At 57.5% G+C, this 9,955-nt stretch overlaps 2 protein-coding genes across 3 annotated transcripts in view; both read left to right on the top strand.

Annotated features, from left to right (window-relative positions):
• Positions 1 to 8,081, top strand: DHRS11 (dehydrogenase/reductase 11). 2 transcript variants are annotated; one of them, XM_021704179.1, is made up of 7 exons: positions 1 to 286; positions 2,914 to 3,123; positions 5,723 to 5,817; positions 6,277 to 6,358; positions 6,967 to 7,059; positions 7,262 to 7,327; positions 7,452 to 8,081. In XM_021704179.1, the coding sequence occupies exons 1-7, from the start codon at positions 5 to 7 to the stop codon at positions 7,491 to 7,493; spliced, it is 870 nt and encodes a 289-aa protein (XP_021559854.1). In that variant the 5' UTR covers positions 1 to 4; the 3' UTR covers positions 7,494 to 8,081. The 2 variants fall into 2 exon arrangements, with proteins under 2 accessions (XP_021559854.1, XP_021559853.1); XM_021704178.1 differs by having other exon boundaries at positions 6,229 to 6,358.
• Positions 8,082 to 8,905: 824 nt separating this feature from the next.
• Positions 8,906 to 9,955, top strand: part of MRM1 (mitochondrial rRNA methyltransferase 1) — a 4,370-nt gene continuing 3,320 nt past the window's right edge. The window contains exons 1-2 of the mRNA XM_044921673.1: positions 8,906 to 9,612; positions 9,805 to 9,898. Of these exons, the coding sequence (XP_044777608.1) occupies positions 9,050 to 9,612; positions 9,805 to 9,898 (657 nt within the window). The 5' untranslated portion in view covers positions 8,906 to 9,049. The remainder of the gene's footprint in view (positions 9,613 to 9,804; positions 9,899 to 9,955) is intronic.

Genomic DNA, 9,955 nt, shown 5'->3' with positions numbered 1-9,955 from the left:
CAGAATGGAGGCGGGTTCAGGCGCGGCTCGGAGCGGGGCAGATCGGCAGCTGCAGCTGCTGAGCCCCTGCGACCCTGGGCGGAGCTCCGCGATCCAAATGTCCGGCTCCCGGAGCGAGGTGGGCGGGCGGCTCGGGACCACCGCCAGGGCTGGCATGGAGCGGTGGCGGGACCGGCTGGCATTGGTGACAGGAGCTTCGGGGGGCATCGGCGCGGCTGTGGCCCGGGCCCTGGTCCAGCAGGGACTGAAGGTAGTGGGTTGTGCCCGCACCGTGGGCAACATCGAGGTAAGTTCCCGCCGGGGAGAAGGTCGTTCTGGGAGGCGTCGTTTCCGCCGGGGTAGGGTCTGGGGCGGGGCGGGGCGGGGGGGGGGGAGTGGTGACCTGAGCCAGGCTGCGACCCTGTCCTCCCTTGCCCGCCACCCCAAGGCCATTTGCAACGGGATCAGAGTGGGAGGCTTGGATACCTAATAGGACAGGCCTCTCCCTTCCCTTTTATAAAGTCCCGTCTTTGAAGGAGCCCCTACCTACTCCTGACAGACTCTACTCCAGTGTACCAAATCTCTGACTCCTTGGCATCTTTCTCCCTGCCTATCTGCCTGCCCAGGTAGTCTGAGGAAAGGGGAAGCCAGGGAGAAGGAAAGAAAGCTTTCTGGCCTCAGGGGCTAAATTGGCTACTGGATTGTTTCCTCGAGTCCCCAGACCTCGCCCACAAAGCAGAGCAAAGTGGCTGGCCAGTCAGATGAACAGGGGCTAGAGGTTTTAATCATGATGATTTTTTACCCAGGACTGAGAGTGGTTTTGGGGTGGGAATGAAGTTTCTCAAAAGAGACTCGCCGTCTCCTTCCTCACCCCCAAATTTGAGGGTTAACCCTTACCCAGGGGGATATTTACAGATAGACCTTTCTCCAATTTCACTGTCCTAGGTGGGACTGAGTAGGTGAAATAGGTGCAGAATATGTGAGCCCTGAGGGGACAAAGCAGTGTGGAACTGGAACTCCTGGTTTTTCTCTTAACCTGGGGTTGGGAGCCCCGAGATATGAGCACTAAGAGCTCAGAGAAAAATGAAATGAAGTTGGCCATGTTGTAAGAGGAGAGAAGAAGACGAGAAATTTCCATCATAGGTCATCTTTGGATTTGCTCCTGGCAGGAATCACTCTTGGGGTTTGGGCCAGTGCTTAGCAACAGGGCATTATTTTCACCATTGCTCAAAGTCCCTGCATAAGGAGGCCTTGTGTGGGGACAGAGGGAGAAGGTGTACCGGAAGGAGGGCTGTCCCCTCCCCTGCTGCTGACCAAAGGTACACTTTATAGCTGCCTAGATAGTCCCAAGGTCACCCAGCTATACCACTGCCCTACTCTACCCCTCCCTTTCTCCTAATCCGAGGAGCTCTGGGCCCAGCCCCAGCCTTGGAGCCTAGATGATCAGACCAGGACTTACACCGCTGGATTCCTTAATTCTAAAGCCACTGTTGCCTTCTCTTTCCTACTCCCCCACCCCAAACTAGCCAGGAGAGGGGTCCCTGAGCTCCAAGGGGATCATCAGGTTGCTCACCCAGCCCCAGGATGACTCCTTTAATGAGATAAATGCCTGTGCTGTGAGGGGACAGACATGGTTTCGGGTCATTTCTAGGATAAATGAGGACAGGTGGGACAATGAGAAAGCAGTGACAGGGAGCAATATGTCCCCCGGCCCTGCAATCTGGCTTTCCTGCGGGCATTTGAGTCTGGAGGTGGAAGGGAGAATCCCAGGCTTCCTTAGTTTGCTCTTATTGATACTAAAGCAGAGTTTGAGTTCTGGCCTCCGACAGAGAGAAGCCCTATCTCCTGAGGTGGTTGTGAGTAGGTGAAAGGGGGTCAGCGGGGCCTTCTAAGTTCCAGAGGACCATACCTTTTGAACTCTTGGAGAGTTAAGGCAGAAAAGAATCTCTACGTCACCTGATCCAGCCCTTTATTCCCATCTCGATTTGGGGAGGAAGGGGTTCGAGGCCAGGGCAGCTGGCCAAGCTGGCCTTCCTCTAGGGCACCTCCTACCCCGCAACTCTCTCCCTCCCACACATGTACGGTCACCTTCCCGAGGCTCAGGTGCCCAGTCACTGGCCTCCAAGGCCACACAGCTTGGTTTCTTCCTGCTTCTGAATCTCCACGTCCCTCACAGCCACCTCCCAGTGGCTCTGCTTCCTCCAGTCTTTCTGTCTCAGAGCCGTCAGTGTGCTGAGGTCCCTGTTGATACACTGGGGCTGCCCAGGGTCACCTGCCACCTGACTTGCCTCATCATATCCCCAGAAATTTTGGGGTAAAGGAGGGTACACTGTGGGACAGACGGAAAGAATCTGTCCTGACTTCCTCACCTTTCCTAGAGGTAGGGCGAGGGGAGACTGGCAGTTGGGCCCAACTCAAAAGCCACCCGGCTGCACTCTGTGGAGGGACGGGGACAGTTCAGACGTAGGCCCTCTGGGAGGGACTGGAGGAGGGAACGGGAGAGGAGAGAATCCCGGAGTAACCAGCTTAGTGACTCATGGCACTGGTGGAAGAAGCATGGGGTGGGGTGAGAGGTACAGCTTACCTGTGAGCAGAGGAGGGGTTCCCGTTGGAGGAGAGGCAGAAGAAAGAGAGGTCACGCTATGCCTAGGACTGCTGGCTCCCCTCTCCCTTTTCTGAACTGAAGACTCGAGTTTATCAGGGGATTCCTCCATTGATGATCTCAACTCCCCTGGGCCCCCCTCACTCAGGGGGTGCTCTTAATCCCCTGGACTTTGACCAAAGAGGACCAGTAGTCCCAACATCTATGTGGCTGGAAGGTGGCCGCCAAAGGAGCGAGTTCTGTGAGTGGTGACAGCGGAGGAAGGTTGTCTTGGGCGGGAAGGTGTGGGCATGAGCAGCTCACCCCAGTTAGCCCCCTGTTGGGTTTCATAGGAGCTGGCTGCCGAATGTAAGAGTGCAGGCTACCCCGGGACTTTGATCCCCCACAGATGTGACCTGTCCAGCGAGGAGGATATCCTCTCCATGTTCTCGGCCGTCCGATCTCAGCATAGCGGTGTGGACATCTGCATCAACAATGCTGGCTTGGCCCGGCCTGACACCCTGCTCTCAGGCAGTACCAGCGGCTGGAAGGACATGTTCAGTGTAAGGGCTGCAGGCCTGGAGGGTGGGGCTGGGGGGAGAGTAGGGGAGCCAGGGCTTTGTGAACCAGAGGGCTGCTCGGGGTAGGACATCTAGCAAGAGGGAGCTTTGGGTTCCTACCTGGGGCACCTTGACTCTCCCCTTGCTTCTTTCCCTACCAAAGGCATAGTGAGTGGATGAATGGCCATATCTTTTGTTCTCCTTTCCTTTGAGCCCCTTAAAGGGGCAGTTTTCTAAAGTCCAGGCTGATTTCCTTCTACTGGAAGAAAGACTGGTAGGGAAGAGAACTGTTTATTGAATGCCCTGCATGTCGGCACCATGCTGAGTGCTTGGGACCATGGTCTTACAGGAAGCAAAGGAACCAAGACACAGAAGATGAGGTTCTGACCCAGCCCTGCCAGTCACCCTGTGGCTTCAGGCAGGTGGTTACCCTCTATGAGCTGCAGTCTTGTCACATTTAATTGGGGTGAACACACCTATACCAAAAATATCTAGGGCCCAGGGTCCCCTGGGGCCAGGTCAATACCTCAGTGAGTGAGGTGGGTCAGGTGGAGTGTGCAGTAAATGGGGGAGCACACGGCCAAGTACAAGGGTGGCTGCTGATGTCCCGCATCACTGCGGTAGGGCAGTGTGGGTCCAGTGTGGCCAGATATTACAGTTTCTTTGAGAGGAGTGGAGAGCCTGGGTTTTTCTATGACATCCTACCCCTCCCATTTACCAAAACCTCAGCTCCACAAGGGGAAGGATTTTTTTTTTTTTTAAAGATTTTATTTATTTATTTGAGAGAGAATGAGAGACAGAGAGCACGAGAGGGAAGAGGGTCAGAGGGAGAAGCAGACTCCCCGCCGAGCAGGGAGCCCGATGCGGGACTCGATCCCGGGACTCCAGGATCATGGCCTGAGCCGAAGGCAGTCGCTTAACCAACTGAGCCACCCAGGCGCCCGGGAAGGATTTTTTTTTTAATAAAGATTTTTTATTTATTCATTTGAGAGAGATGGAGAAAGTGAGTGAGAGGACGAGCAGAGGGGAGGGGCAGAGGGAGAGGGAGAAGCAGACTTCCTGCTGAGCAGGGAGCCTGATGCGGGGCTCGATCCCAGGACCCTGGGATCATGACCTGAGCCGAAGGCAGACGCCTAACCAACTGAGCCACCCAGGCACCCTAGGGCAAGGATTTTTGTCTGGTTTATTCTCTGTTGTATAGCCTCAGCCCATAATAGATATCCAGTAGATACTCAATAGATATTTTTTGAGTGAATGAAACCTTCCAGTACATGTTGGGAATGAATTGAAAGTGTTTTAAAATTTTGTATGGACCAAACACAGCCTTGTTTTCAACCTGTAGACTATATTATGGGGCAATATTAGGGTATAAAAGTATCCTGAGAAGTTGAAAGCAGTGTGTGCATGGGGATGCATCTTTTCCCACAATTGATTTAGCACCAAAGGTGCTTGGGCCTGCGAATGAATAATGAACGTTGAAACAGTGAGCCTGAAAATGAGGCACTACCCTGTGCTCAGAGAGCCTTCTGGGAGATCTGAGTTGTGGTCCTCACCTGCAGTAAGTGGGTCACTAAACCTGGACCGCAACTTCCACATCTGTAAAATGAGGGACTTATATCGAATCCTTAAGACCTTTTCACTAAGAGGACCAGAAACAGGGCTGAAAGCCCACGAATGCTGAGGCAGGTTCACGCTGAGAGTGTTCTATACCGATGCCTGGCTCTGACACCTGATAAAGAGAAACATCTAATGTACTGGCTGGTCTTGTTTCTTCTCCGGAGGAGAGACAGGAGGACCTGCTGAAAGCTCTGTCTCTGCTTGTCCTCATGGGGGAGGGGTGGGGCTCGGTGGTAGCTTTAGAGCTGAGATACTTCTTCAGGCCTTTGTTCCCTGGAGGGTGGGGATTTGGGGTCACCTCTGGCAGAAGCCAAGGAAGACAGAAAGCCCCCATGTGCTTGGGAGCTCCCCTGCCATCCTGTGACCAGTTACCCCACCCCCTAAAAAGTCTCTGTGCCTAGTCTTGTAGATGGAACAGAGGGTAAAGGAAGGCACGGAAGGAAGGAAGGTCAGGATTCTCTGCTTATAGTTGCTGGGGAGGGGACGGGAAGGCAGCAGAGAGTACTCGGTAGGGTGGGGAGAGGCTAGGGTCTGTGCTTGAGGAGAGAGATTTTTAAAGCCATCTTAGGAAGGATTTTAGGCTTTTTAGAGAGAGCAGGGCCAGGGACGCTGACCCAGAGAAGAGTAGGGTGTTTGGGGACGAAAAGGAGATGGTTCTCTAAGGCAGACGTTCTATTGTTTGCCGAGGAGACAGCCAAGACAGGGAGGTTCTGTGGACATGGATAGGTTTGGGGGTTTTCCGTTCCTGTTTACAGAAACTGGGGGAGGAGGGGGTTCACCCGGGGAGAGGAGCTACCTACCACTACTGTCAGCTGGGGCTGGTGGCTTTCGGGGGAGGCAAGGTGCCCTGGAGCCATTGCTGGTCTCTGATGGGACCTGGACACTGTTTTATTCCACCCGCCCTGGGCGGGGGCTGCTCTGTGGTCTGTTACCTGCTCAGATGGGCCCAAGCTGGAGACACCCCATTGCCCTCCCCGGCCTGCAGGTGAACGTGCTGGCCCTCAGCATCTGCACGCGGGAGGCCTACCGGTCCATGAAGGAACGCAAGGTGGATGACGGGCATATCATTAACATCAACAGGTGAGGCAGGTGGCCAAGGGCTAAAGCTCAGACCACCACTCACCCACCAAGCTGGGCGACCACGCTGAGTGATCTGTTGCAGCTCATTTGACCTCTTTGGAGGTCCATTTCATTGGTGGTAAAGTAGGGATTTAATACCTGGTTAGCAGCCAAATGGCCCAGTTATGGGTGAGGGAAAGAATAGGGCATATCAAGTGCCAGGCCCTAGTTGGACTTGCGGAGGGCGCAGGGCTTGCAGGAGCTGCTTGAATCACAGAAGCTACCTCAGTGGGCCCCCAGGATGGCCTCCAGAGGTCCCGTTGAGCAGGCTTCTGTGGGGCATCCGGGTGGCAGGGCTGACTGGTGCAGCAGGGGACACGGCTGCTCTCAGCAGCTTCACTCTCTTCTTTCCCCTTCTGTCCCTCCACCCAGCATGTCTGGTCACCAAGTGTCACCCCACTCCGTGATCCATTTCTATAGTGCTACCAAGTACGCTGTCACCGCACTGACAGAGGGACTGAGGCAAGAGCTTCGGGAGGCCCAGACCCACATCCGAGCCACGGTGAGGGTGTGGCCTGGTCCTGGGGCCGGGGGCGGGGGGCAGGGGGCAGGGTGGGCACAGGCCCTCCCCACCCCCCACGCACACTGGTCAGGGTGTGCTGCTGGGAGCTTGAGGGCACAGGGCCCCTGGGCTCTGCCGCTGCTTGCATGACCCTGCCCAGTCCTTGCCTGGGAGTGGGGGGGGGGGTGACAGGAAAGGGAACACAGTGGGTGAGACTGAGGGAAAGCAAGGGGTGTGGGAAAGCCTGGCTGGAAACCCGGACTCTGGGCTCTTTCCTGGAAGGCCGCAGGACCCTGGGCAGCTCACTCAGCCCCTCCAAGCCTCAGCCTTCTCACTCATAAAATGGAGACTGTGACCCCTACCTGGCTATGACGTTTTAAGGGACACTGTCGTAAAACCCTTACCTGAGAAGGGCTCTGTAGGTGGCGGGTGTCACTGCGATCATCGCAGCTTTGGGAGGACGGGGTGGTTGCTGGACATGGGGCAACCATCACCGGGAAGCAGGGGGCCCCGCCGTCTCCATCCTGCCCTCCCCAAAGCCCGGCCTCTGATTGGGGTGGAGGTGGGGCTTGGCTCGGCCCCTGAGCAGGCCCTCTCTGTTGGTCCAGTGCATCTCTCCAGAAGTGGTGGAGACACAATTCGCCTTCAAGCTCCACGACAAGGACCCTGAGAAGGCAGCTGCCACCTATGAATGCATAAAGGTGGGGCCTCCCTCTGGGACGGCTGAGCCACTCACCCCCTACGTAAAGGCAGAGGGAACCCTGGCCTTCGGACTACACCCTTCTAGCCAGCCTGTCGCCCCTCCTGGAGGGCTGGGGTGGGGACGAAGATGCTAGAGAGGACATTAGAGGTGGGAGGTCCATTCTGCCCTCACCTCACCCCATTTCCTCCGGTGCTCTCCAGTGTCTCAAGCCTGAGGATGTGGCCGAGGCTGTCATCTATGTCCTCAGCACCCCTCCACATGTCCAGGTGAGTCTGGCCTTGACTGCCCACCCCCTGGAGGAGGCCAGCCATCCTCAGAGGAGGACAGCAGGGAGGCCTTAGGGGGTGGGGAGAACGTCCTGGCCGCCTCAAGCCTTGTGCCTTCCAGCAGATTGGAGATATCCAGATGAGGCCCACGGAGCAGGTGATCTAGTTTCCTGTGGGGAGCTCGGCCTTCCCTCCCCGCCCCTCGCGGCTTGGCTCCTGCCTCTGGATTTTAGGTGTTGATTTCTGGACTCCTGGATTCCGCTTCCTCTCCCCACCCCACCAGGGGCTAAAAAATTTGTTTGAAGTTTTTATATCTTATCAAATCGTTTCTATCACAAATAGGAACAGTGGGCTGGGAAGAGGAGGTGGTGTCCCTGATTATTTTACCTGTTAACTCATTCTCGGTCCCCTTCTTGGGCTCCTTGGCCTTTGTTTGCTCTCTTCCGTCTCTTCCTTTTGACCTGGGGAAGGGACTGTGGCCAAAAGGGGGGCTCCCCCTGTCCCTCAGGAAGGAGGTGGCAGAGAGAAGCCCTCACCTTCCATCTGAATGGTAATCCAAGGCTCCAGGCTTCCTCCTCTCCCTGCCCTACTGCCCCATCGCCCCTTCACTTCCCCCATCCCAGTTCTCCAGCCCAGTCTTGGCTTCTCGGCTCCCACGGGGGTCATCACTCCACTGACTATGGCAGCTGAATACCAGGGCCTGCCTCCCAAGTGGATTTCACTTTGATAATTAAAAAAGAAAAATTGCAACAACTTCAGGAGTGTCTTTCAGTTCTTCCTCCTTTTCCGTGATCAGGGGTGGTTGTGGGTGGATTTGGGGCATCACTCCTGGAGTGTGGATGACCTTAGGTAGTAGATGTGGGTTTGGGTTGGGTCTTGAAAATGGGTCGTAGTTTGCCAGCCAGGAAAGAGGACAACAGTGGAGACGAGGGTGGGAGGCTGGCTGAGCAGGCAGTGGTGTGGGAACAGCACGGAACATAGTGCGGGGCTGTGCGGGGCTGGAAAGGAAGTTCCTGCCTGGATCACCGGAGGTCTGAGTGCTGAGCCAGGAGACTGCCCATTACCTGTGGGCCGAGGGCATCAGTTGGCTTGTCAGCAGGCGCAGGACAGGCACAGAGCTGTCACTTAGAGAATCAACCGCCACGGGATAGGAAGTTACTGCTGGGGTCCTGCTGACTGATGCCGAGGGTTTGACAAGGCAGTGGAGGTGGAGAGGAGGGGCTGGATGCAGAAGTTTCTAAGGAAAATCACCAGCACCGGGTGGTGAGCTGGATGGGGGGAGGGAGTCACCACGGTTGATCTGGTTGAACACCTGCTCTTAAAGTGGCCTTTGCTGGTGCCTGGGGTGAGTGTGGCCCTCCAGCCTCCTGGGACCTCTTGGGACCTGGAAGGGCGCAGAACGAAGTAGCTGGTAAGGGTGGCTCGGCCGGCGGCGGGTACAGAGAAGGCGGCCGTTCAGCCAGCCCTGCAGGAGGCGCTGTAGGCACGGCCCGGCGGGAAGGCATGCGCAGTGCGTCGGCGGGCAGGGGGCGGGCCGCCTGGACCCGGAAGCGGGGTAGCCCACGTGGGAGGCGGGGCGGGGCCGTTGTGGTTCGGCTCCCTGGTTCTGGGTGGTCTCTGCGGGGCAGTCCGGGCCGTTCGTCCTCTTCACCCGTGTTGGGGAGCCGGGAGCCGGCCCCGGGGGGAGAGAGCGCTCCAGATGACGCTGCAGGGGCATTGACCATGGCACTGCTCTTGGCCGTCGGGGGCGCGACCTGGCGTTGCTCGGGTCGCCTCCCCGCGCGTCATTTCTCCCGAGCGGCGCGGCGTGGGGAGCGGCCAGGCGGGGAGGAGCTGAGCCGCCTGCTGCTGGACGACCTGGCGCCGACCCCGCGCTCTGCGGGGGGACTGGAGCTTCTGTTTGGCCTGTCCCCTTGTCTCCTGGCCCTGCGGGCCGCCCGTCGCCGCGTGGCCAGGCTCCTGCTCCAGGCCGGCAGGTCCGGGTTGCAGGGGGAGAGGGCCGAGCTGCTCCGGGCGGCAGAGGCGCGGGACATCCCCATACTGCGGCCCAGACGGCAGAAACTGGACGCCCTGTGCCGCTTTCAGGTCCACCAGGGCGTCTGCATGGAGGTGAGCCCGCTGAAGCCTCGGCCTTGCACCGAGGTCGGGGAGGCGAGGCCAGGCGACGACCCCCAGCAGCTGTGGCTCGTCCTCGAGAGGCTCCAGGATCCCCGGAATCTTGGGGCCGTGCTGCGTTCTGCTCACTTTCTCGGAGTGGATAAAGTCATCACCAGCGGGAGACACAGGCACGGACGTCCCTTAGTCCCCATGTGCCCCAGTTCGGGGCGCAGCCGTTTCTAAGCACCTTGATCCTTGATCCCTCAGCCAGGCCTCCCCATCGCCAGAATTCTCACCTTAACCCTTGGGGGCCCAGGCGGAGGGCAGGGCACTGGGTTTGAGATTACCCAGCTTAATGCGGGGCATGGGGAAATTTGCAGCTGCCCACTCACTCCGGTAGTCAGCAAGGCCAGCGCGGGGGCTCTGGAGGTGATGGACGTGTTCTCCACTGATGACCTGGCCGGCTTTCTACAGGTAATAGCGCGCAGCTGCAAATTTCCCCATGCCCCGCATTAAGCTGGGTAATCTCAA

This window comes from Neomonachus schauinslandi, chromosome 15, assembly GCF_002201575.2.
Source record: "Neomonachus schauinslandi chromosome 15, ASM220157v2, whole genome shotgun sequence".
NCBI lineage: Eukaryota > Metazoa > Chordata > Mammalia > Carnivora > Phocidae > Neomonachus > Neomonachus schauinslandi.
Note: the sequence above shows the minus strand (reverse complement) of the source record. Positions and strands in the feature narration are given on the sequence as shown.

Excerpts from the sequence above, each read along its gene's own strand:
- DHRS11 (XM_021704178.1), top strand. The coding sequence starts at position 5 with ATGGAGGCGGGTTCAGGCGCGGCTCGGAGCGGGGCAGATCGGCAGCTG. Across the intron at positions 5,818-6,228 it reads CATATCATTAACATCAACAG|CATGTCTGGTCACCAAGTGT; the intron begins GTGAGGCAGGTG and ends CCCTCCACCCAG. Across the intron at positions 7,060-7,261 it reads CCACCTATGAATGCATAAAG|TGTCTCAAGCCTGAGGATGT; the intron begins GTGGGGCCTCCC and ends GGTGCTCTCCAG.